Source organism: Tinamus guttatus, unplaced genomic scaffold (genome assembly GCF_059628265.1).
Source record: "Tinamus guttatus ecotype Peru unplaced genomic scaffold, ASM5962826v1 Tinamus_guttatus_pri_ptg000150l, whole genome shotgun sequence".
NCBI lineage: Eukaryota > Metazoa > Chordata > Aves > Tinamiformes > Tinamidae > Tinamus > Tinamus guttatus.
The window spans coordinates 13,526,880-13,554,449 of record NW_028288684.1 but is presented as its reverse complement, the minus strand read 5'-3'; the positions used below and the strand labels follow the sequence as shown (position 1 = coordinate 13,554,449).

Genomic DNA, 27,570 nt, shown 5'->3' with positions numbered 1-27,570 from the left:
GACCTTCTTAACCCAGGCCAGGCATCTTAATCCATGAATTTCTCAACTGACAATATGTAGATTTATTCTTACCAAATTTTGTCGCATGAAAATGTTTGGTTTTTGGGAAGCTATGCAAGGACTATGCTGGAGAATCTGAAGCTTTTTTATACATTAAATAGGGGTAGGATTCTGAAAATACCTTCTCTTTTTGAGAGATCCTAGGGAGAATTTTATTCAGTTTATTAGAGCAATGAAAGCAGTAGTGGAAAATAATTGCAAATAATGCTTAATGTTAAGTCTTACCCCTCTCTTGAAGGTATAAACTTCACATTGCTTTTAGTCCTTGAACATTTTGGAGAATTAAGATTGCATCAAAATAGACTCCCAGAATAGAAATGGAATGTGACAATATAAACAAGACTTCACATTTTCCTTTTTGTTGAATAGAATCAGAAAATATAAATGGCAGATAAAGGTGGGTTTCTGCAGCTTGGACAGGCAGCAGGTTGTATATTGGCTTTACCTTGCAAAGCCAGTGCAAGTGATTGATATATGTTTTAAAGCCAATTTTAGTTGGCGTATCAGAGTTGGTTTGAGACTTTCCACATTTTTGTGGAGTTAATTAGACGTCCTATTTTAATTAATAGCATGTAAAGCAAAAAAAAAAGGTTAGTTACTTCACAGCTATTTGTTGTAGAAGGAGGCAGTGGATTAATTTTGAGACCTAGTTTTCCTGACAGGGATTTCATAACATCTCCCACACAGTACTTTACTTGTCTCAGACGTTGGATGAATGTGTGTCTAGATTTCTGTGGCTTCAGTAATTGCCTGTTTGTTTGCTGAAGCTCTGGTTTCCAACTTCCTTTAGCAAGACTATTCAAATTGGAGAGGTGGGTTATGCAGTGAATTGTAAAAGCAAAACCTACACTTTATTTTTTACTGCAGTATTCATCAGTAGATGAAATCAAAGATCAGCACTTCGCAGCATTTTGTGAATAGTTATTAATATTATTTGAAAGGCAATATGCCTAAAGCATGTGTCAGCTATTTGTAAGGAGGATAGAGACTTAGAGGCTGATACCAGAGAGTGAATTCAAGATCAGTTAGGTTTAAAAGCAAATCCACCTCGGTGTCAGTCTGATAGGCACTTAATACCTTCATGTTCCTTGCTCCTGCAAGGAAGTAAAGGGAAAGGAAGATCTCAAGATGTGTTTTGGCAGTGTTCTTGGTAGACGCAACAGTGTTTAACCATGTGTTGAAGAATTCTGGGCAGAAAGACTGAGGCCTTATCTGTGAGGTTGAATGATGAGAATTGTAGAATAACTGGTGCAAGGAAATGCATAGTACATACTGAAATTGTTATAAAACTTATTACTGCCTGCGGATACGCTTCACAACAAAGCATTAATTAAGAGCAGTATGATCCTGGCAAGACGTGGAGAGCAAGACTTGTTCTTGTAACAGAAGCGTAATTGCAGTCTTGTCAAAATATCATTAGCCCCTGTAGCAATTGAAAGAGCATCTTTTCAACATGATTTTGGCTTTTTGGAGTCCATTTCTATTTTTATTTTTTTTATTTGTATTCATTATATAATTCAGTAGCTTTCTATCTACATCTTTTTATTTTAATTTTTGCAGTCGCGTTGAATAATGGTGTTTTTGTGAAGATCAGGGAAAAAAAATGAAGCAAATCAGTCCAGATGCCTCTCAGCATGTTATTAAGGGGAATCATACATTGTTTTTACAAAGCTGTTTCATACTTCTTTAATATAAACCTGACAGCTGCTTAGTATGGAAAACCAAGGAGAGCTGTGCTGGAGTAGTTAACTCTCCATGTTAACCATTGTGGTGGTGAACTTAACTCTCCATTTTTAGAAGCTTTTTGAATTCCAAGTTGCAGGTAAAGCACAAGCCATGGCAGTCGCTTTGCGCCTTTGTCAGCGCTGTATTGGATGCAACTCGCTGAGCAGTGTCATTCGTGAACGTTGTGCAAAGCACATGTCAAGAAATGTTGCACGTGCTTGAATACGTCATTTTTAAAATGAATATTTGTCACCTGAAAGGGAAAGGGCTGTTGCTGAATGCTGTCTCATCTATGGCAACAAAAAGAACTAGCTCAAAGAGAGTCTTCTGTCCTGCTAACTGTAAAAATATGGAAAGTAAACTCATCAAGGGACCGGTTTGTATGTAAAAATGTATGTGTATGCCCAAATGGATAGCTTTAACATTTGGTTGAAATTTAGTCTCTGTATTTTTGGGAACTGTTGGGTGGATTTAATTTGGTGGTTTCTAGCTGATTTTAGATTAGTAGATGACAAATGACTTTCAGCTCCTTAAAGACCTGTCTGCCCCTATCAGAGCTGTTGGGCAGCTCAGCAAAGGCTTCAGTTCTGCCACCTACAGCTGACAGTGGTTTGGAAAGGCCCAGTTCAATTGTTGTGTCCTTTTTATTTTTTCCTCAAGCTGCTCGAGAGCTTTTGAAATTCAACAGTGTTGCCTTCTAAGGCATCTTTGTTAATTTTGGAGAGTGGGAAGGTGTATTTAAAAAAAATAAATAAAAAGATAATTGCTTAGTAGATACCAAGATACCGAACTGCAGCTTTCTAAGCAGGTTCGAGGACAGTTTGAGTTTGTTTATTTCTAAATGGAGGGCAAAGGAACCACTGCGACTCATAAAATTAAGCAGCTATTTTGGTAGTTGATGCATAAATATTGGAAAGCGTATGTTCCATTTCACTTTTGAGTTACTTCATGATTTTTATATTGTGCAAACCCTTAACATTTTTTTTTGTATTCTGATCTCTCTCTTTTTTTCTTTTTTTTCCCCTTAAGCATGCATTTTCCTGAATGCATTTTTTTATCAATACGAATAAAACCTAATCTCTTAGGAGTTAAGAACTTGGGCTGCCTGAAACAGTGAAGGTAATCTTTGTTTAAATTAGTTCATGATTAACAACTTTTTGAACTTAAAGAATTGGGTTGATTAATTTCTTTCTAAAGCCTTACTTTTTGGAAGTAACTGGAAACAAATATTTAATAAACAATGAAGGTGGCTTAGTCCAGTGTTGGTGGTGACATGAGTCTGGTACTAAGATTTTTCTTTCTGATTTAGTCCATTTTGCCTGGGATGTATTAAAGAGCCTGTTGACTCCCGTGTTTTTTTTTTAAATGCTTGGACTTTCTGATGACTTGTATTGACTGCAAAGAAATGGTTTCAGAAATGCATATTTTGGGTGTATGTGTTTATGCATATGTTGAAGTTTGCCTGGTTTGGGAGCTGCTAATCCAGTTGCAGTGTACAAAAGCATCCATTTGTGCGTTAGAAATGTGGCCTGTAGGAAAAGCTCAGTCTCCACAATACGGCATTGTCTCTCGAGTCAGTTAAGCGTGTAGGTTTAGCTAGATTGGGAACAAGCCCCAGCATGTGACATTATAAATAGTACTCACATAACAAACGTAGGCTTGGTGAGAAGGGCCATAATCCAGCCTGCCACTTCACTAGGTTTTGGGGGATCAACTCTACTGATGCAGAATTTGAGCCTTTCTGATGAGCACCTTAGGGTGCTACCACAACAGGCGCAAGGAGGGTTGGATCAAAACAAGTTTAAGCAGGTTAGTGTCTGCGCTTGGTTTCCTGGGTATGTGCTATTTTTCTGTTTGTCCGTATGTAGAAATGGGATCTTGTGTCCCAATTGCTCTGAATTCTTCTGAGTGCTGCCCACTCTTCCAATCTGTCACAATCCTCATTAGCTTGAATATGTTCTAAACACCTAATCACTTTATCTGGTTTTAAAAAGGAAGAGTATTAGCAGCTAGAAAAAATAAGTACGCATATGGATTGTTTTGACTCAATTTTCTTAGGCATCATTCAAGTTAAAGTTAGCAACTTCTAAGTGGTTTTCAATAGGAGATCAATGAAAAACTGTTTGTTCTTTAGACAAACTTAATGATTGCTTCTCTGCAGCAAGTAAAGAGGTGTGGTATGAGGGGAAGCACTGTCTTTGTAGTAGCTGCTGCTTTTCAGGAGAGACCAAGCTTCATTGAGGGCTATGATCCATTTCTGTCTTCTGCATTTTGGACTTGGCTCTGTACTAAAACTACCTTTACTTTCTCCCTTTGCTCCTCCTCCCAGTCCTTGGAGAGTTATCAGTACTGGGTTGGAGCATCAAGTCCAGGTGCCCTTGAAAGGTCTGAAATGCAAAGGCAGCAGCCATTTGGGGAGGTTTCAGTTTAAAACTCCTAATCTTAAGTAGGATTCATGGTGTGGCTAACTAGATTTTCCAGTTGCAAAGACAGAAGTATGAAGTGTTTTGGAGGGTAACATGTTGCCTGCTTTGCCCTCCCTACACCACCAGAAGTCTTAGCAGATTTCTGTGGAGTATAACAAACGTGATCCTTCTTAAAAATAAGACTATTAAGAACAAAGATACCCCTACATACGTGATTTTAGTCTAGATTAGTTGAGATTTAGTATAGATCTTAACTGCCGTTACACTAGCTATGCAACAAATACATGAGAATAGAGTGGCCAACCTGCGCTTTTTAAAATCAGTTTAAGTAAATGTGTTTTTGGCTATATTGGAAGGATTTCATCATTCAAGATCAGAAATTCAGGGCATTTCAGGATGACCTTCACCATTTAGGACAGTCCAAGCTATCTAGTAGCAAACATTTTAATGTGTGCTTTTTGTTCTTGTCCATATTCCCTTCTTTGTTAGAGAATCTCTTTTTTGCTCTCGTGTATTTAAATATAAAAACATTGTGAAAAATAAATGCAGTTAGTTTTTAGTTGGTCAGGTTAAACTGCATTGGTATGTATGAGCATTTGTCTGGTGTGAACAATTAAAATGTGTTGAGATGGCTTTGATTCAGTTGCTCTGGTGTGAAAATCTTCAGGAATTGTATTTTTTATGATGTTATAATTTACGTTCTCAAGAAATACTGTTTGTAAACATTATAGCAGTGTAAGGCTTACTGGTATTTATACTCTGATGACAAAAATTAGTCTAATGTGTTTTTTTTTAAAGATCTAACTTAGGTGACGGAGGAGGTCAGATGGAGTTTGACAGGTTGAGTCACGTTGCTGGAACAAGTTGTGACTTCAGCTTGTTTTGGTCACAGCCTTGTATTTGTCTGTACTCCTTCCCTCTTGTTATCAGTGTAGTCAATTCAAATGCCTTTTTTTTTTTTTTTTTTTTGTAATTTAGAAATGTTAAGTGTCTTGAGCTCTTGCTCTATGATAAACCATACAGCTGAAATAAACCTAAAGTATTTACTGAAATGTTTATGTTTTTTTGCCATACTCAAAACATTTTTCGCATTTTCAGAAGAAGAGGTGTGGAGGCAGCTGTTAGTAATTTTCCCTCTAACTTTGACTTTCTCTACGAAAGCTCTGAATATCTTTCTGTTGTACGGTTTCAGCATGTGCTACATGTGGTTCTACGCTTGATGCTACATGTCCTTGGCTGATTTTTATCTTGCTGAAGTTCTGTACCAGGGTAGAACTTAAGTATATTCTTAAAAAGCCCCTTGGGAGAAGGTTACTTCCAGTAGCTGTCTCAGAAGTTGCCTCTGTTACAGACAGCAAGAAGAAGGGCTTGATTACAGTGTGCCTGTTCCTTGGCCCAGTTGTGTCATCATGAAAAAATTACTGCAATATGAACCTTTAGCATAAAAACTTACACAAACATGACCAAACTTTTAGCCTTCTCCAGTATTACAAGTTGTGTGGGGTCCTGGTCTAGCTGCTTATATAAGTTTTGTTCATTCATGTCTTCATTTCTTTGGTTACTTTTGATAATATTGGATATTTTAAGGCTTTTTTGTTGTGTGTTGTGGTGGATTTGATTTGTTTTGTTTCCTTTGTCTTACCTGTGGTGTCTGCTGCTACAAGAGTTGCAGCAAGTCATTGTTGCTCTACCTTTTCCAGATACCAAAATTTTAATTACTTACCTAAGGGCGGGTTAATGAAGTCATGAAGTGCCTCTTAGGAAGCCTGGTTACACCAGCAGAGCCCCCTAATTCAGTAGGTGAGGATGAAAGTTTCCTGCCCAGTTTTACCGTCTGAGAAACAAAGGCAAAGCCAGGAGAAGGGCTCTAATCTTGGCATGGTGGATGCCATGGATGAGGCTTTGCCTGCGCAGCAGCACCAGCCAGGAACACCAGATTGAAATTTTTGTCAAGAAAAAGATGTGCCCACCAGCAAAACTACTGAGTTATGTTTTTTTGTTGCTCTTTATTCAGTTCTTTCTCCTCTGAGGTATTACTGTCCTGGTACATTTGGGGGATAAGTGACCTGTTTCAGGTACTGCGGTGCCTGGCTTTGCGTGAAGGGAGTGTGTGGGTGTCGTTTATGTGGGAGCTGAGGAATGCAGGTGTTGGGAGATGTTAGGTGCTCTGGCCGTTGCACGGTCTCTCCAAGAGCCTTGAGAGGTTTGGCAAGGCTTGCAGGGAGAGTCAAGATCTCTTACTGCATCAGCTAAAAAATAGACAACTGTTGGATGTAAAGGCCCTCCTACACAAGAGGCAGGGAGAAGTTTGGCAGTGGTTTTATGTCTTTTTCTGTTTTACTTATTAAAAAAAGACCTCCAATTATGACTACTGATAATTAAGTGCAGCTGTTGCATATGACTTTTCGTTTCTTTTATGGGATGGCTGGCATAAGGATTTGGCTGGCAGCATTTTGGCCTGATGCTCTGCATTTGAATGTGAACTTGGTGGGACAGTTTTGGAGGACCTTTGCCTGTACTTTGTCTTGCTTAAATGTCTTCCCATGTGAGCAGAACAAAGAAACCGTTTCAAAGTCCCATTTGCGCTTCCTTACTTTTATATGAACTGAATTTACAAGAATTCCTTCCTTATTAATGTTGCCCTATTGTTTTTGGTGTAGTTTCTTTAGGATTTTTGCATTGTCAGTCACTTACTACTGTCTCTCAATACAAGTGGAGTTTTGTAAACAGGTAAGAGGAGAAACCCTGTAGATTTTTCAGAAGAAAAGAAGGCTATAGCATGAGTCTGTCTGTAACTGGCACGTAATGATCCCCAAATAACTGCTGAGGTAGGTTCAGCATCAAATACATGGATTGCTGAATTCTGATATGTTACACTTAGTTCAGCATAGCACTGGATGGTACTGGGGGCAGAACCTGACACCTACGCTGTACAGAAAGGAGCCTGGCTTGATTTCCAGGGTGGCAAGAAAGCTTTGCAAGCAATGCAGCGAGTTGGACAGAGTAGTTTGGGAAATGGGTAAATTTGATGTGAAATTGGAGCCCAGAACTATAAACTCTTAGAAAAGTTCCCTTTTTAAACTATGACTCTGTTTTAAGGTGTTACATAAAATAGTGTTTTCACATAGTCCTTATCAAAATTGTCTTCCTTACTTGTTCTTTGTTTTCAACCCAGAGATTGCAAGTATCGACTTCCTCCCCACCTTCGACCCTCTTCCTTTCAAGCAGTTCAGATAAGTGAGTTCTGGGACATGTTTGTTCAAGTCTGTTCAGGTTGTTCTACAGACTTTCCTACTAGGAGGAGGTGCCCCAAACAGTTTTGGCTGTTCGAGGTGTTTTTGCTTCAGTATTGTTAACCTGAAGCAGTGCAGGCTCTGGGGATAAGGCCACTGTATCTCTGAAACCAGTGTTTGTACTGGTATAGCACAGTGCTTTACAAGATTTCTTTTTCTATTCTTGTTACAGAATGAACTTCACTGGATATTATTGTCCTACCTGCCAGGGATGCAGGAACAGTTTACCAGAAAAAAAGGTAGTGGAGCAGAGCAGCATTACAGACAGATAACATATTGGTCTAACTAACATAACTAACAAGCTTAGAGTTGTTTAAAAGAAGAGAGCGTATGTGGGTTGGAGGATACTAGGGAGCCCCTGGAAGTTAGCATAGGGCCTGTACATGTGAAAAATGATGTTAAATGGTGATAGTGGTCTAGACCAACCTGAAGTTCTGAAAGCTTTGCATATGTGTATACATATATATGTTTGATGTTCAATTTTGAAGATCTTCAGTTTTTTCTTTATCAGTTTTGTCATTTATCCTTACTTAAAACAAGTTGGCCCATGTTTCTTTAGAGTATATACTTCAAACTGGCTAGAGTTCAATGTTAAATTCTTGATATTTAAGAAAAAGATGTAGCAGCAGTTGACTCTGGATTGGTGGGAGCTGAATTTGTAGAAAATGGGGAGTGTACTTGATCTATGGCTTGATATATACCTGTTGCTGTGCAGGCTATTCCAGAGCACCTTTAGGACCTAGATACAGCAGGAGAGTGGTTCTTACATGTATAAGCTGCCCAAAATACGGATCCTCTATCCATTCTGAAAGACGCCTCTGGTGAGAGGCTGCTCAGGAGCTGGAAGCTGCTGCTGCCATGGACCCTGATCGGTCCGCGTTCCTGGGCCTTCCCTAGGAGGGAGTGACGGTGGGTCCAGCTGTTTGCATCTGTGCATGGGGAAAGCAAACAGCTGCAGAAATCACTTTTTTTTTTTCCAGATGAAGACAGACCAATAAGCACTTGTTTGTTTCTAAGAAAAGACAAACTCACTAATAGATTTTTTTTTTTCTTGTGAGGTTTAGTTAAAGGAGAAGAAAAAAAAAATGCCTGCTGGAACTTTTCTTGGGTTTTCCAGAAATAGATGCACTGTTTTAGCACACTGGAGTTTCAGACTGCTTGGAAAGACAGAACTTCTGGGTGTTTTTATTTGCTGTCCCTCCACAGCATTTCCCTCCTCCCCCAGCACGTTCCTTCATATTTAGTTTCCATAACCGATGTGCTATTGTGAAGGAGGGGAAGCACAGGGAACTGCGGGAAGGCAGCCAATCCCTCCGGCATGGGAGCGGGCTCCGGGCCTTGTGGCGCTAACCTCGCTGACCTCCGAGGGGCCTCGCCGAGGAGAGCCCTTTTTCCTGCCTTGTAATGGTGAAGGAAAACTTGGCAACCGCTTTGATCAGCAAAGCAAAAACAAGGAGAGCAAGGAGCAAAGGGGCAGCTTTGTGCACAAAACTGCTAAGTCAGTGCTCGCTTTTTGCGCTGGGAGCAGCGTTTCCACCTCCAGCAGGACACACACGCACAGGCACCCGCGCCTGCGCGCCCGGACCTTTGTGGGGGCTTGGGATAGCTCGTTGCATAGTTTTACAAAATACTTACATTCGAAAGTAAAGGGAAATCTTGTTTGTTACAGACTGGGGTGGAGGGGAGGGGGAGAGGGAAGTGTTTCATTTACTACCTTGCAGTGTGACAGCTAAGTAACCTTCCCATGTTTTAGGGCAGGATTTTCAAAAAAAAGAGCAGTTGCACAGCAGTTTTTTTTTTAATAATTCCAGTACTGAGAGATGGATGTTTCATGTATGCAGCTGGCATATATTTTTGCTATGAGATTTAATGCTTTTCTGCTTATGGTTGTGTTCTTGTGTTTTGGAATTGATGTCTGTAATGCATTTGAAACTCAGTGAAAGGAACAAAGGTCTTGTTTTCACAAATTCATTGATACAGATGTATGGTTTTGTTTTGGTCCATAGAGCTAAAGAATTGTGGTTTTTTTGTTTGTTTGTTTTTTGTTAGCTTGTTTTGCCAGCATTTTATACCACCTTTTAGCATCACTTCTCCTTCATTATGTTCTCTTTACGGTTCTTGACCCCTGAGCTTCTGCTGCAATTCTGGCCTCTCTGCTAAGCCCTGCTCCTCCTCTGTGCCTGCTTTGTGCAAATGCAGCTAATTTCCTTACCTGAAATAGTCTCCATTCTCCGGCCCAAGTGTAGGAGAGGCTTCCCATTGTTTTTTGTACAATATTCTCCCATTTTAGTTAGTTTGCTTCCAGGTTTGCTCCCCCAGCCTAAGGTATTTCTGCCCAGACCCTGAGTTCTTTCCCACTTCCTGCCCTTCAGTCCTGCAGGTTTCTGCCTCCTCCTTCCTTTGCTGTTTCAGCTCTGCTTCATGGAACTCAATTCCTTAAGAGATGTTGAAGTTACCAGAATGCCAGATTCCTATGCAAGTCATATTTCCTCTTTTAGACTTCCACCATTCACTTTCTTTTGATGTTTCATCCTTTCCTCTGCCACTCCCAGATTAATCGCTCTTAGTACAGCGCCTAAGTCACGTAAAGTCTTCGCTCTTGTGTGACTGAAAGCAACTCCACTTTCAGTTATGGAGCTCGCTAAACTATATTTTCAGATACACGTTGTTTTGAAGTTGTACTCTTTAAATTTTTGTAAGTGGTACAGACCATGTCAGAAAGTACCTATAGGTTTTCCTTAATTAAATAACTCCTTGCACAGTCCTAGATAGGATGTAAGTCTTTTCCAAGAAGACGGTTTATTTTTGTGCAAATTGTTCCTTAGCAGGTTTCTCTTGCAGGACATTCATTAGCCTGAGATGTACAGTGATATTTTATTCCAGATAAGATATTTAATACCTGAAAGATATATAGATGTCTGAAAGACATAAGATATGCAAGAAAGTAATTAACATAAAATAATTTAACTCCCTTATCACCAATTAATTTCTAAGCAAAATATGGTTCTAAGTAAATCTCACAAGTAAAATGTAGTTGAGTGACCCAGGTGATGGATTTAGTTGTCTTGTGTGCACTGATAGGGTGACAATGTGGTGTGGCCTCACTGCAGTCACTGTGTTTGGGGAGACAGCCCCTGTTCCCTATGGCAAAAGTGTGAGAGGTGCAATAGGATATAGGATAGGCTGCTATAGGACTGCCCTGTAGTCAAGGCTGACTCGGCTGGGCAGATAAACTGAAATACTGAAGAGCTCCGAGGATAAGGAGTCGAGCCAGGGGAAGCAGGGCTGTGAAAGGGAGCCCGCTCAATCCAGGGCCTTGGCTGCCAGGTCCCAGTTCTGTGATGCTTGTACAGTAGGTTTCTTGTAGCTTCTAGAGCATGGTGTGTTCAGATCCATCACAGTCCCACTTATTGCTTGTTTGAATGTAACAATTTCTTACCAATTTTCTAAAGAAATAGATTTCCTAAAATGTGTTTAAAAGATAAGTTGAGAACAAATGGCCATGAAAATAATTATTTGTAGAACAACATGTATCATGTGGTAGCTAGATTTTGCACTAAGCAGTACGTGTTTGCTAGAGGATTTTGAGAGTGTGATAAATTCTGGAAGCTGCTGGATGAGCACCTGGACTGGAAAGTGTTAAACCTCAGCTTGGAAAGCATTAGCCAAGTGGATGTTTACTTTTTTTTTTTTTTTTTTTCCAATTTATTCAAGCCTCTTGATTCAAAATGAAGAAATGGAAGATGAAGAGCAGGGTGGCTTGTTTCCTTCTTCTATGCTCTGAATACAAACTAGATGAGAGAAGGTGATACCTGTTCTGTAAGCTTTCGATGCATAGTTTCACTAAATACAGATCAGATATTTTGTAAAAAAAAACCACTGGAACAGGGCACAGCAAAGCACTGCATTAGCTCAATTCAAGTTTCTACGGGGCAATTTTAGGTGACAGTGGAGGACTACTAATTTAAAAAGAAGATATCATTCCCCTCCCTGTCCATCTTCCTTTTTCCTGTAAATAGTGGTTTAGGACCTCCTGGTCTGGAGATTGCAATCTAGGTAATTTCGATTGCTGAGTTAAAACACCAGCAGTGGGCACATACTCCATGAAAACATGTGTCCTTTCTAGCCCGTTTACACCGCTGAAAGCGATGTTTGCTGTGGCAGTGAGTGTCCTGGTGTTATCATGCACGTGTTTGCTGCTCGCACTGCTTGTCCTGGCAGGGCAGAAGCTGACATGGAATTGAGATGAGTATGGCTCTGTTGCCTGTGAGCTCTCATTTGCTGCTCAAAATACAGAAAAGTTCTGTCCTATTACGCAGCTGTTGGAAGGCTGGTAAGTGCTAGTGCATACTGATGCTTCAGCAGCAATGTAGCTTCCAACACAGGCTATAGAGGAAACACAATTTGTGTCTGTCATTCTACCTGCTTAGCTACTGGGTAAGCCACACCTGAGAGAGTAGACAAGCAAAACAAATGTTACTACTTTCAGTTACAATTTTATTTAAGAGGCTATAAAGCCCCTAATTATGACAGTTGTGGCCACCTGGTTGATGAACATGGGTCAGAAAAGCCCTAGAGAATAGTGATAAGAACTCTCTTAATTAGAAGAAAACCTGTATTTTAGAAGAGATTAAAGGAGCTCAGTGTGTCCATGAGTTCAAGGTGATTTAACCTGATGTAAAAAAACTCCCCTGCTGACAATGGATTTTTTAAAACCATTTCTCAAATTTTGCAGACAAAAAGGGAAGACTCATCCTTGATGAGGAGAGGGAAGGCATTTGGAATAGAAAGGGAGTGGAGGGAAGGGGGTTATGGAGAAGCACTGACTGATGGTCAGCAAATGCTGCAAATGGATGCTTGTGTCAAGAGCTGGCTTCACTTCCCCAGAAGAAAATTAAATCCAAACTATTAAGCATAAAATTTCAGATGAGGAAGTTGCTCGACTGGACTATTAGATGTAGAGGGATTGTGCTGGAGGTGGATGTTCATTTTAATGATGTTTCTAACCACTTAAATAAGCAACATACAGACACAAATAGTTAAAAAAAAAAAATGGTTTTGCCTGTATTGTTCTATTTTATGTGGGGTGGATGTGTTAATGTTTTTCTTACATCAGAGAGACCTGGTATTTATAAAAATATTTAAATTCAATTTATATTTTGTGTGTAGCTTTTTTGTAAAGTATGACCATAAGCAGAAATAATCTCTCTCCCTGGCATCCCCAAATGGCTGAATACTAGTTACAGAAAGTGGTAGATAAAGCTTGCTGAGATTCCAAGTACAAACTTAACTTGTGCTAAATTAAGAATATAATTTTCAGTTATTTAAGAGTTGAAGAAATTGCAGATAAATCCTATTGCTAATTTCCCATGGAAATTTAGTGAAAGTTGGAGATCTATATTTTTTGTTCTGCATCTGAGGGCAGGGTTAAATGCTTCCTAAACAGGCACTTCATTGTGTTGCTGCAATAAGAATTTTACACAGGCATTATTTTGACTATGTAGATTATTAATATAGCATGGTATTTGTTAATTTTTGTACTTTGAGAACTGTTAGTATCTTAAATTATATGCTTTTGAGCTTTGAATACTCCTCTCTGTATGTGTATATGTATGTATATGTGTGTGTGTGTATATATAAATGTATCTATATATGCACTCAAAAAGTAAAGACTGTCCTTACTATAGATTACATGTATGAAAGCTGAGGTATCAGTATTTATTGTTTGTTTTATGGAATAAATTAAAAGGTAAGTTCTTTTTTTAAGGCATTTTAAGTACTACAGTGAAAATGTAAATAGCCTTAAAGGATACATGGGTATTTGTATTTTCTCTTTGGAAAGAACATAGGATTTGTTTGGCTCCTGGTGATTACACTGTCAAAGTTTAACTTTCCTTATCATTTCCCAAAATGCATTATCAAATAACAAAACTGAAAATTTCTACAGTTGAAATGAAAATACTTTAAAAAAAAATCATGGACTTCAGTAGTTTTTGAAATTCAAAATTAGTTTAACCTTGCATTATTTATACCATAAGCGCCTATATTTGTGTTTTTTTTAACTGCTACTGTTTGAACGCTGTCACTGGTGATGACAGAGTATAGCCCTTGAAACTTGAAATTCTTCAGGTTGAAAACATACATTTATTCCAAAAAGTGACCTAATATAATAATGATTTTATTTGAATATATTATACATTTATTCCTATTAGCTATCATTTAAAACTGTAAAGTAAGCTTAATCTTTTCCCATCTCTTTTCACTTGCTTTTTTTTTTAGCCCAAATTAAATGAGCAAATAAAAATCAGTTTCAAACCATGTTCTTTAGTCTTTATGTTGTATCCAGTTACTAAGAAATCTGCTGGAACTTGACAACTCTGTCCCCAGGGGCCAAACTGTGGGGCAGGAAAAGGAGAGGCACATTGGGGTGGTGGGAGATCCAGGCCGCGGGACTGCGTGCGGGGCGCCCAGGTACCCTCCTCTGGGAAGGTTTTCCTTTCTGCTCTCTGTGGCAGCCTGTAGAGTCTTCATGGACATGAATAATCACTGCCAACCTCAGCAGCACCTTGGTATTTGAGTTGGAAATGTAACAAGACCTGAGAGGTGATAATAAGAAAGAGCCCAAAAAGGGAGGGGGGGGGGGAAAAGTAATATAGGAAATGAAAAAGTGGAAAAAATATTTAACAATCAGATTAAAAAAAAAAAAAGTTGCCATTTCCAAAACACACATGTATAGAACAAGCAAGTAGGGAAGGTCTTGTTTGCTAAGCCTTCCTGAAGGTCTTGGGTGAGGAGGAGATGGTGCATGAGGCTATTGGTGTGAATAAAATGGAGAACAGCTAAACAGCAAGTCAGTTTAAGATGTGAAGTGGGAGTTCAGAAGTTTTAGTAGCAATAAAAGCATATTCACTTATTCTTTGCAATAAAAAACCTTGCGTGTGCATTGACTAGCAGTAGGTCCAACGTGATGGTCGGAGCCCATCCTGTCAAGGCCATGAGGGAACAATCTTTGTCTGAAAACTTAAGCAACCAGTTAGCACTGCCCTCTGAGACTTCCTACACAGAGCAATGAGGAAGCAAACTAAAGAATGTCTTTATCTCAGTATTTTGCTTTCCTTGGTGGTGGTTAGCCTCAGGGCGCCTCAGCAGGATTGCTAGGAACCCCCTCTAGATACTGAGGCAGCTGCTGCAGCAGCGTGCTCGGGCAGGCTGCCCCGCTTGAAAAGCTTCAGGCAACCAAAAATAGAGTGTGCAGAACAGAAAGGGGTGTAGAATTGCTTGGATTCTGCTCCAAATGAGAAGGGGAGTGTGAAGAAAAAAAAATTGACTTTCCTCTTGCTTTCTTTGTTTCCTTTTAAAGAGCTCACTAGGGAGGGAGAAATGAGATAAGAGGTGCAGAGATAAAAGGATAAGAGGACAAGAAGGTGATAAGGGGTTCTTTGCCTCAGCACTTCTAGAAATTGTTTGCCTTTCCCTTAATAACATGAAAGTTCATGTTTGTTTAATCCTGTCTTTAGTGCTACAGAAAACAAAATAGTTGCATTTTGAGGAGATGCTGTCCAAACCTCCTCAGTGAGGGCATAGAAGAACCTCTGTGGAGAGTCCAGCAGTTTCCCATGAAATAGCAGCAACGGCCGGTTCTTGCTTTAGATTTGCCCTCCATCTGCTGCCTTTATCTCTTTCATCTATCATTAAGGAGAAAGAAATCTATGAATTTTAAGTGTGCTGAGTGACTTAGCCAGGGGAAACAAACTTTTCATCTTTGTGTGGGGGAAGGTTGAGAGGTTCCTTTTAAATATAGTCTCTTTTTGATCTGTGGAACTGAGAGGGCAAGTTTAAAATTAAATAAATTAGTCTTATTTAGCATTTAGTCTTCCAGAGCTTAGAAAATAATTGAACACATACAAAAACCATAAGACCAAGGACCTTTTAAAGTCTGTATAATCCTGCTGTTTCTTATAGATGTGCGATAGAAGGGACTTTGGAAATAATGATATCTTTTTTAAAAAAAAAAAAAAACTCAGGAGTGTGTGTGTGTGTGTGTGTATATATATATATATATATATATAAAATTTTCCAGATCCCTATGTGGATTTCCAAATTAAAATATATTTTTAAGGATCAATTTAAAAGAATTTGGGCAGTGATACTAGCCCTGTTTTTCTAGATGAGGGTCTTCTGTGCAAAGTGTGAAGAAAAACAGGATAACATGCTTCTTTCTGTATTTATTTCTTTTTATATCTTCCATTTTTGCTTCAACAAATGGTTGTTAAAGAATTCGTTGTAATAAGAGGCTACCTTGGCAAGCCTTGGAACATCTCATGGCTTCTGCTCTCTCTGTAGTGGAGCATGTAGCCTGCCCGCTGTCCATGGCTTCTCTGCAAGCAGGGGCCGAAGGAGGACAGTGCTGTTCTGCCTCCCCAAAGCAGCGAGATATTTGTAACTACAATTATAAGCTTAATGTTAACTCCCTAATGTACCTGTATTGTGGACTATCTGCATACAGGTGAATTCTAATGATGAGTTCCTCGAATGCCATAGTAATGAATGTTGTATTTTGTGTACCTGTAAAAATGCTACACTTCAGGTAGCCATGTGGGATATACACTCAGGATTTTTCTGTAGTTCTTAGGATATTGCGAGGTGGAAGCACTTTAGGACTAAATTTCAGAGAGGTTTGTAGAAGAACTCACCTGACTATTAGGGACTTTGTGTGAAATGTTAGGCTCTTAGGGACATTTAAGACTCCTACTCTCCTTGTTACTTGGTTCTTAATCAGATTCAAACCGTTCATTTGTTGAATATCTGCAGCCTAGGACCGTGTTTAGGTGATGGAGCCGTCCGCGGGACCTTTGTGCTCACCGTTCTTCCAGTGCAGTCTGCTCAGTCTTCTAGTACAACGGTCTCAACGTGAATGAAATCAGAGTTGTAACACAGCACTTGATTGCCCACTCAATGTGTAGCAATTCTAGGACACGCGTGTGCAAACTGAGAACAGGGTAGGGCTGCCCACATCGCCTTGTCACCATTGCGCTCACTGTCATGGTTCATCTGGTGTGATTTGGTGAGCACCTCATCTGCAGGGTAAATCAAGAAGCCCGACAGTTCGGTTTGAAGTATAAAAGCCTGTCAGCTGGGAGAAGGAATGTCTTTATATTTTGTGGCGATATGAGGATACGGAAACTTTATCCACTTTACCCGCATCTGTTTTTTTGAAACAGTTAGGTCATAGCTGGAAGCATTGGTGTCCTGGAGAGAGAAACTAGCGTAAGAATTTTAGAGTATTTCTGACCTTCTTCCCAGAAAGACAGGGAATAAGGGGTTCCGAATTTTATTACTGCATGTTTTTACATATAGTAGAGTATAATAGTACAGAAACCTTGAAACTAAATGTGGAGAGGACAAGTGGGAACACACTGCTTTCCCAACCCATAGGTGGAATACTATCTCTCTCTGCAGATGACACTTCATTGCTGCATGATGAGCAACTTTTTTTTCGTTGTTCTTGTTTACATTTTTTGAATTTTTTATTTACAGAGACAGTTGGAAAGTCCTTAAGGAGCTTGAACTGTTTAGAGGGCACCCCCTTGCTTAGCAGTGATACAAATTTAGGAAAGTGTTGTTGAATTACTAGACTGGGAACCTAGAGAATTGCCAAAAGAGCTATCTTGCTTCACCTTCAGGCTTTTATCTTTACTGTTACTGCTAGGAGTTTAAAATTGCCATCTGAAACGATGTTGCAATGCTACCTAAGATATAAATCACCTGTAGCCTTGTTACTATTTGCAAGGAACCATGCCACACTAAGCTAATAGAAGTTGAAGAATCTGTGTGTGTATGGGTGTTTTCCCCCGTCGCCCACCGCCCCAAATTCTTGAAACCCCCTGAATAGGATAGAAAAAAAGGTGTGCGAAGGAAGAAATGGTGGACCAAGAATGTCACAGCTTCCACCCCCGGGCAAGGCTGAGCCCATTCTGTTGAGGGCTCCTAACAGCACCATTAGTCAAACCCAGGCATCTCTGTGGCTACACTCCAGGCATTTGGGTGGTAATAAACACAGCTTGTGCCTAGGCGGATTTTACCCTAAAACTTTCTTCCATATCTGAACCTTGAAAAATTCACCCTTGGTCCCATAGCCCATCAACCTCTACAGGCTGATCTTGGCCTCCTGGCTGTTACTGCCCTGGGGAGGAATTGCTGTTTAGCTCTGTTCCCGAGTTGACAGAAACCGTCACTTTCACAGCTGTCCTGCTGTCAGGCTGCCCATTCGGGAGCCTCACTCACTATTTCTCTGAGGTTGTAGATACGTGGGCTTTTTCTCTGCCTTCTAGCACAGCTTCAGTGGGAATCTTGCCCTGTCTAAACTGCCTAGAAACAGTACAGGGCTTCAGGAGATTTGGCAGAGCTGGTTCTCTGAGAGCATTTATGGTAGAAGAATTGTGGTTATGGTACAACATTATGGTACAACAAAGCTACTCACTCATTTTTTGAGTAGTGCAACCAGAACACCTAACTTTCCATGTAAATATATTCAGTCCTGATGGAGAAGAACATACTGGTGAGAGCTCCAATGTAATTCAGTAATAGCAGTTATGAGACACACCGGTCATGAGTTGTCTAGGCTGCAAGGTTGGGTAAAAAGAAATAGATGAGAAAAACTTTCCAGATTATTATACAATATGTAAATTGAGGAAAACAGCAACATAAGACAGGGAAAAATATATGAAAAAATAGCATCTGCAGCTCAGCTGTTTAGGGTAGTATTGTACTATAGATTCACATAGATTTATATTTGGGGTTCCATGAGAAGTTGAAATTTCACATCAAGTGTCAAAGAGTAAGGTTTAACTTCATTTGTGCACTTGCTTTTGTTGCATAAAGGCTTTCCCCTCTCTCCCCAATGATGCTGCACTTGGTCTGCCGCAGTGTTTGATGTGTATTTGTGCTTTGTTTTTAGTAATAGCTATATATATATATATTTAAAGATTTCTAGTGAAGTCTTAAATCTAGCCCCAAAATCTAGATGTTGTTTGTAAAAAAAATAAATAAATAAATAAAAATAAATAAATAAATAAATTTTTCTTCCTGCAGTTTTCTGAAAGCTTGTGCTGTATTTGTTCTGTGACGTTCTTTTATGCAGAGTAATGTCCAAACAACAGCGAAAAATGAGGAGTGATTGTTTGCGTTGTCTTCTTTTATGCTTAGATCATACAGACCACTTCTCTTTTTGTTACTGCAGAGATTTCATATGTTCATCTAATACCTAAAACTAAGATATTCTTTGCGCCTTTTTTTTTTTCTGCTTTTCCTAGAGATACATTTCTGTTGCACGTTTTGGTGTAATGATTTGACAAATTCCGACCCAATCATGTTAGTAATAGTTTGTCTTTTCGGATAAGTTTCTTCCTCATGAAAGGAGTGTTCTCAATCCAAACCATTGAACTGAACTTCTGCATGAGGCTCACACCAAGAGTGCTTTTGTGAGCATTGTATATAAAATGCTTTTATGCTATGTAGGGCAAAAGAAAGGAAGAAAGAAGCCCACTTCTCTAATAGGCAGGAATTGCACCGAGTCAGTGAAGTCCTCAACATAGTTTGAGAAGAGTGTTCGCAACCTGGAACATGATAGTTGCAATACTACCCAGTAGCAAAGCTGAAGGACCCTTAAATAATGCTCGTAGTTGCCCATTTGGTTGCATACCTTAGCCATGTATGTACCTCCTAAGGTCTCTCTCGAGGGATTTAAGTAATTTTTTGAGCATCCTTTTATGTTAGTTATGAGGCTGATGTGGCATCCAATGTTATAGTTCATGTCATGCCTAGTATGAAGATACATAAGTTCACAGATTGTAGGAATGGTGCCGGGTTTGGCATAGGTTTCTTTTTGTTTCCTATTTAAATTTGTTCAGAAATTTAATTTGACAAACTTTCTGGCATGTGGTACGTTGCATTAATACCAAAAAAATGTGCTTGGAGAGCTGCAATGCAAAGCTGTGGTTCCACTTCACAGGCAGGTAGAATTTAATTATAATTTCAATATTTACATAGATAATGAGAAATACATATTTCTTGCAACATATAAATGAGTTACCCTGCTGCAAGTGCTGCAGATACTGAATAAAATTAAGAGCTGTGTTCATTAGCTTAGTGCTATAATTTATTATAAAAAAATCCATATATAAATGATAGCTTGCATTCCTTACGTTGATTAGCATGTCTTCAAATCGTAAAAAATTGTTTTGTGTTTTGGGGTTTTGTTATGTCTGTCTTATTGTCTTTGTTTCCCTTCCAAAAAACCATCATGCAGGGAGATGAGGAAAAGCAGTCTGTGCAGGGAGTGAAGTTTGGAGGAGGTGGAAGCAAAGGGTTTTCGGGAATGTGGAGGGAACTGAAATGTGGGTCGGAAAGCAGAGAATCGAGAGAGAAAGGACAGGCTTGCCTCATATTGAATCAACCCTATGATTAGTATGATTTCAGCGTAATCAGCTTCCTCTAGACTTGCTTCCTGGGTGGCTCTTGCTGGTTGGGAGTTCTGCGGAAGGGAGAAGGGCGCTTTTCTCCCGTGGTGCTCAGCAAGGGAAGGCTGGAGCTGCTGGATGGAATCGCCACCTGTGGTAGCAGATTTGAGGAATCAGTAATGCTGCCCTCGGGCACAAACTTTGCTGTACTTCTGAAATTACTTATTCCTGGGTCCTTTCATCTATTTCATATTCCAATTTTTGGGAGATAGCTGAATTTGTTTGTTTGTTTTGTCCCAGTAATTCACTCTGCAAATATCCTATAATGCAGTGAGACAACTTTTCTCCTTTTTTATTCATTTATACTATTTAAATAGTAATAAAAATGAAAGCTATAAATAAAACTTATAGGCACATTTGTAAAGATAAATGCAATATACATTTCCCTTCAGGAGAGTTTAATGGGAATAAACAAATGTGTAATCCTGGATGAAGTGGTATTTTCCCACCATTTCCACTGTTCCCAGCACCGAGTTAAGCCCCTTGACAAATGGGAGATACAGGGGAGGAGTGGCACATGCTGGTACTGTAATTTAAACACAGCCTGTGAAGCATTACAGTGCTGCAGTGTTCTCACATCTGTACTACCTGCACCTGCTTTCATTGCTTTGTAGAACTGACTAGCAGGAGAAGGGGAAAAAATGCATTTTATAGTATGAAAGTGCATAATCCAGTGCATAGAGCTAGTCTTTATATTGAACCCTCTTATGTTGATAAATAGGCTAAAAAGGAAATAAAAAAGTTTTGCTGCGCTTGATAGGTGCTTTGCAGTTGAGCTGAATGTTGGAAAATGTTTGCAATGAAAGCTGCAAGTGTGCTCTGTGCTGCCTGTGTTCACTGAGCTTCACCACGGAAGCTGACGTGGCAGCGACACCATTTTAATTCATGCTACCGTAATAAGGGGGTTCCTCTACATGGGAAAATGGGCAATATTTGCCATGGGGAGAAACAGAATTGTTTACTGATATATGTTTATATATATATTCATACAAAAGCTATTTTCACCTACTTTGTAGACCTTTCAGAGTACATCAGTAAGTTTTTGGCCTGGAGTTGTTTGTATGCATGTATGGAGAGGTTAAAATCCATGGAGTGAAAAAGTCACATACGTTAAAATAAAACTTTATCTTTAATACCACTCATGATACTTTCCATCTTATAACAGAAAGTCCTCTAATGATTCTTCATGAGTAGTTAGTTTGAGCAATGCCCCATTTTATGGACTTCTGAAGTTGTGCTTGCTCATTTTCACTTCTTTGAAATAATGAACCATGTCCAGAAGTTCTTATTTTTGAAAAGTCAATTTTCTGAACATGAAGGAACAAATTAGAAAACACTAATGCACTGGAGCATGTTTTGACTAATCAGAGTCAAAAATTTCCTTAGAAAATTTCCAGGCATAGAGGCAGGGAGGAAACAACCTTCTGTTTTGCTTGTCCAGTTGGGCCCAGGGTGAGGTCTTAATTTATGACCAGGGCTCTTGGCTGCGCTAGTCATGCATATACGTATGCAAAGCCTGGGATTCATCTCTGCTAATGGCAGTGTACTTGACCTAGTTGCCTGAGATTCCCTTTATAGTTAATGGAAAAATCAGACACTCCTGGAGCCTGGTTCACCTCAGGCTTGAATATGTTCCCAAACCTGGCCAGGTGGTTACGTCCTAGCAGAGCTTATGTAGGTCTTCCAGGCAGCGGTGACGAGGTCAGATGTTGATGTCCCCAGAGCATCTGTGCTGAATGTGACCAGGTCTAAATTATCTGCCCTTTTTAAGTATCTGAGGTACAAAGATAGTAAATTTACAGAGAGATGAATATTTCAGTATGAATTCCTGTTGCTCCACCAGGATACATGGCACAAAGTACAACACAAGTAGAAGGCAGAGGTATGAACTGGAATACCTCTTTTTTGAACTCAGTTGACCTGTATAATTTATATTCCAGCATTAAATAAAATAAATTGAGGTTTTGCTGAAGGAAATGACATTCCAGGTAATCCAGGAAAAAAAAATAATAAAGTAACTTTAAGAATGACTAGTATAATGAAAGAATGGGACTAGGTTAATGATGTGGCTATTTTGAAGAATAACAGCTCTTTTGGAATATCAACCCTATCTTATGACAATTCTAGTTGTATTAATAAGCTTTACTGTCAAAGCTTAGTGTAGTTTTATTTTTGCCTGAATATACTTTTCAGAGCAATTTTGATATTATGATACTTGTTGAGGAATAGCCTGCATGTGTTACTTATTTGCAAAGCGTAAGTGCATACTCCAAAGCATAGTAATCTTTCATTGCATTTTATTTTTTTGGTTGACCTGAGTAATTTTGTGAATGATGATGCTGAATGTGTTTACCAGCTTCTCAAGGAAGGTCAAGCTCTAAAAGTTTTGCCATTGGATTCTGCAGAGGGCTGAGACACTTAGCAATCCAACGGTCCTCATCTTTTCCCATTAAACTGAAAGGCAGCAGAATTTTTTATTTTCGTTATTGCTCTAGTGTGGCTGTTGACTTAAGTCACTTCAGAAAGGCTGCTGGGTTGCGAGTGGTGAGGGGGGAGTCGCTCAGATGACCCATCTCGAGCACATGGTGTGTGCCCAGAAAGGTGACACGAAGTGTTGAGTACAAAACCTCGCTCCAAGGTGCCTGACTCTGCTCGACATTCCAGATGTAACTGGCTTGGTCTGAAAAATTCGCAAGTGGCGTTGAAAAATGACAAGTAACTAACCAAAGAGAAACAGGAAGAGAATGTTTAATTCGTAGATAAAAGTTATGGCACAAGACCGTGGATTCTGATATTCGTGTGAACCCTTATCTGACCAGCTCTAATCGGTGCAGCTGTGGTGACTGGAGTGAGAGTTTGAGCGTCTGACCTACAGTAATGCTTGGAAAAAATCCAGAAAGATCTTGCGCCTGGGTTTGAGCGTGCCTGTTGTTTGCTGGCTTAACCTTTTGTTGCTAAACTCTGTGCTAGCAGGTCGCTGTTGTGGGTCCGTGCCTGTCCTAACCCCTGCTTTGTTTTGTCTTAGTCACATTGATCAGACAACAACCTGGCAGGACCCTCGGAAGGCCATGCTCTCCCAGATGAATGTCACGGCACCCACCAGCCCTCCGGTGCAGCAGAACATCATGAACTCGGCATCAGGTAAGCCAAAGCAGCATTTGGGAACATGCAGATGAAATATCCCTGTGGATTCTGAAGCGGGGGGTCTAAATCCTCTCAATGTCCTTCCAGCTATCCTGATTTTAAGCTTTAAATTGGAAAAGTCTCTTGTATCAAGTAAGAGGCTGATGCTTAATGTATGAGAATGATGTGTGGAGGGATGATTTCTTTTTTCTTCCCCCCCCAAGTGGATGGTTCAAACATTTAGAGGAGCAGAAGTTCTACCTTAATTTCTTCTAGCTTGAAAATGCCACTAAATTTACTGAAAACAGGATTTGTGTTAAATTGTTCTTATTTCCCATTAAAGCTATTATGCTTTTGCAATATTCTTCTGCCTCACCTTGCTTGCTTACTGGGTTTGGTGTTCTTGTATTCTTTTACATATCCCACACTTGTTATGAACACCCATTCTTCAGACTTCCTTAAGTGAATATAGCAAACATATGTAAAAATCTTGTTTAGCAGCAGAGATTTTTTTTTCCCCCCTTTCCTCTCCTGTCATTTCCAAAATCCTGCATCATGGCAATTATTCCTTCAGCTGAGGAAATCAGGGAGTCTCTTCACAGAATATAGGTATTTTTTATTAACATTATATTTTTATTTTTTTAGATAGTCTGTGAGGGCCATGACTAGACAGCAGTATAATATGTTTGATTTTAAGTACAGCTACATATTTGCAGATCTCCCATGTCCTGATGTGCTAGATAGTAGATAAATTGAGCCCTGTGCTAGTTTGACTGCTGCAATCTTCCCTGTGCTTTGTTAGCTTTTGTCTGTCACTGAAGTTTGTGTTTTATTTATTTTCTCACGGTCTGAGTTTTATTTTATGTGTCTGCTGTTCCTGTATTTTGCAAAGATTATTCTCGTGTGCTGCTTTTTGTTGTGCATTTAGAAAGTTTTGTTTTGTGCTGCAATTCACATGCTGCCAGGCAATGCCAAAAGATTACCCGGCAGGAGCAAACAGTGCTGGTCGTGACAGCATTGGAGGGGAAGCTCAGCAAACTGTATCTCAGCTTTTTGTTGGCTAGGCACTGAAACAAATGAAGGAGTCCTGTTCAAATTTAAGAAATTGTGATTCAAAGCAATTATGCTTTCATTATGTGATGTGGAAATAAAATCTTTTTATTTTCTGTAAACTCATCTTAGGAAATCTTCAGCACTAGACTGACAACACAGTCATCAGAGTAGACTAGATGACAACACGTTTTTGCAAGAATGAGAGAAAGGGGATGGTTCCCTTGCGTGCCTTGCCTTTGGTTTATATCCATATTAACATTAAAACTAGATGCTCTTTGCTTGAATATCGACACAGATTCTGTATTTTAAGGTTGGCTCCTCAAACTTTCCGTTGTGCTAAGAATGAATAGGGAACAAATGTTGGTAGTGAAGTAAAATACACATATGTATGTGGAAAAAATTGTATCATCACAGCTATATCCTACTGAAGGTTCCTTATGAAAAAAAAACACTCTTTTTATGACAGTAAAAAGCTTGAAGAAGAGTTACCACTCAATAATTATTTAAAAATCAGTGATTTATATGAAGGTGACTGGTGCAAGCTGGTCCAACTGGTCTTAAGTTGATCTCACTGCTCATGCAGTAGAGGTGAAACAAACCTATGGGGGATTGTCTTATGACTTGAGGGGACACTCATTTAAATACAAGTTCATTGAATGTTTGTTTAACTGCGGAAATGTTTTTGTACTGGAGATGAATTGAAAGCCCCTTTTCCCAGTGCTCTCACTTTGATAAAGTCCATGAAGAAATCAAAACTTCTCTGTGTATTAATCGTTTCTGTAGCTTTTTTTAAAGCTGATGTGATTTAGAACTGACTCTTTTGTTTTGAATGAAATAATATTGAACCTGCATTTATTATATATGATTTTATATGTATATGTTTCTTCTGGTACTTTTTTTTTTGTCTAATTTCAAATTAGGAGTATTTATTTGATTTTTAGTAATGCTTCTTATGTCTGATTCTGTTACTTTTTACTGCTGAGTTTATATAATGTTTGCTTCCTTGGTGGCTTTCCTAAACAGTAAAAGAAAGGGAAAAGCAAATAAATAACTATCTTCTGGGCACAGTGGAACTTAAAGCCGAGTGCTAGAATCATTTAAAAAAAAAAAAAAAAAAAACTATTCTAGTAGTTCTAATTTGGATAGTTGTCCCCAAGAACTGGGACCTAAAGCTGAGACTTTTAAGTCCCCAGTTTCCTGATATGAAATGTTGGCAACGAAACATGCTCTAATGCTTTTAGAGCCTTTATGAAAGATACTAGGGGGAGAGAGAGGAGGTAAAACAAACAACAACAAAAAAACCAACAGCAGCAAAAAAGCCTCACATCTATAAGCATTGTGACAGCTGGAAGTCACTGACTTGTAAAGAAACATCCAAAGTGCCACAAGAGAAGGAATGTTTTCTTTTCTGAACATTTCATCCTCATTAATTCTAGCTCTTAATCAGGAGTTCCTACCAAATTTTAGTACACGTCAAGTGTATATAATTACCCTTAGGGGCACTTGAATATGATGGCACTGTGATCAAATACTCAAATAGCAGATTTTCAGGAGCAGTCTTAAAAACCATGGAAGGTTTCCATTAACTAAGAATGGGAAAACAAGCTGGAGAAGGAGTCGTAGAGCAGAGCTCGGAAAGTTGCTAGCTGCACGTTGAAGGCAACATCCCCTTCTGGTGAATGGGACCAATGGAGCTCAAGGGAAGTAGGAAGAGAGCAAAACTAAAAGGTATGGTAAGAGTGATGGCAAATCAAAAGAAAGGTTTTAAAACTAAATTCAGAACTGAGAATATTGTTTTGGCTGATGTTGAGATTTCTAGGTTGCATTTTTTAAGAAATTCCACCTCTTTGAAGCAGCTAAAACACGGTATATCTCTTTGCAAATTGCATTTCTTCCAAACAGCTTCATGCTTTTCCAGCATGATTTTGTGAATGAGCAGTTTTGAGTATTCTTTAGTATACATCTGTGGTAGGAAGGAGTGCATTGGTGTGTGGAAAATGACTCTTTGGGGGGAGTATTTTTTTCAGTCTTGCCAAACATGTTTCATGTAATCAACTGAAATGTAACATAAGAGGAAACCCACAACACGCTTAGACAGCATTTGCTGTTTAATCATCTTCAGTGAAATAGGATCAAATGAAAACATTAGAAATACATGCATCTTTCTGTCAATAACGGAAAGAAAGCAAGCTTTTTATTGCTGAGTATGCAACAAGTAGATATAGTTTTATTTCGGCTGATCTGATTATTTTTAATGCATTTTGTATATTTTTTCTCCTAGGGGTGTTTATAGAAAGAAATTCTGTCTTTTAAGGAAAAATGTAGTAATAAGAAAATATATACTAATAAAACCGGTCATTATACTGAGGAACCTATCTTATGCAATCCCTACTGAGATAAAGTTGAAATTTGAAACTAAACGATGTCTGTCTCTTATAAAATTAGAGTGATAAGTGTATTAATATACTGCTCTTCTCCAGTTAGTTTTATTATCTGAGTCATGTTTGACTGCACTGCTTCTCTTAGCCCTTGCTTAGCTTGGGTGCAGATTCCTGTCTCTGTGCATTTTCCTCTTACCGTAGACTACAGTTTCAAAATGGGTTTTTTGGTGAAAATTCATAGCCTTTGTATCATTTTGGGCACCTTTTAAAGTAGATCAGGGTGGCATCTTTTAAGGTATGTTGGAAAATGAACACACTGTGGATAATAGCTCTTTTTTGCCGTCCTCCTCATGGAGAGGGAAGAATATGCCAAGAGCTAAACTCTGTTTAAGCTCTTCCCTTTATGTTCTTGGTTGCTTCAGATGCAGCTTTCCCTCTTCTGTGTGATCTGTCAAACTCTGCTTTGTGTCCAGGCAGCACCGCCTACGTCCTCTTGTGGAACTCAAGCTTCTAAGTATCCGTATGGCAATAGTGCTCATTTCTCACTTCAAAAGTAAATATTGCCCGCTCCCCCACTTTTTTTTGTGGTCTTGTTGTAATGTTTACCAATTCATCAGAATTTGTTTTCCTAGGTTGTTCATATGTGTTCTCTTAATAGCTAAATGAAATATTCTCTATTATGCATTAACCTAGCAATGTTTTGTTCATCTTCTATGTGGCAAACCCCTGCTTTTTCTTAGCTTTATTTACAGTTATTTTATACTTATTTAACAGAAATTATAAAGATTACCAAGATTTACTTCATTCTAGCATAGTGCATAGCTTGATTTTGTTAGTTTTTGCTTTAACATTACTCTTGCTGTTGCTTTCTCTCTGCCAGCAATGAGCTTTGCTTTGTGCTCTAGATAAAAACGGTATCTTAAAAATTGATGGGGGAAAAATCACATGCACCAAAAGGAGATGCACCCACGAAAAGGAGACACACATACAC

At 39.1% G+C, this 27,570-nt stretch overlaps 1 protein-coding gene across 4 annotated transcripts in view; it reads left to right on the top strand.

The window, feature by feature from the left end:
• The window catches only part of YAP1 (Yes1 associated transcriptional regulator), an 84,130-nt gene that overhangs the window by 20,611 nt on the left and 35,949 nt on the right, over positions 1 to 27,570 (top strand). For all 4 annotated transcript variants that reach the window (XM_088522343.1, XM_088522341.1, XM_088522342.1 and 1 more), the window contains exon 3: positions 23,048 to 23,163. In XM_088522343.1, the coding sequence (XP_088378469.1) occupies positions 23,048 to 23,163 (116 nt within the window). The remainder of the gene's footprint in view (positions 1 to 23,047; positions 23,164 to 27,570) is intronic.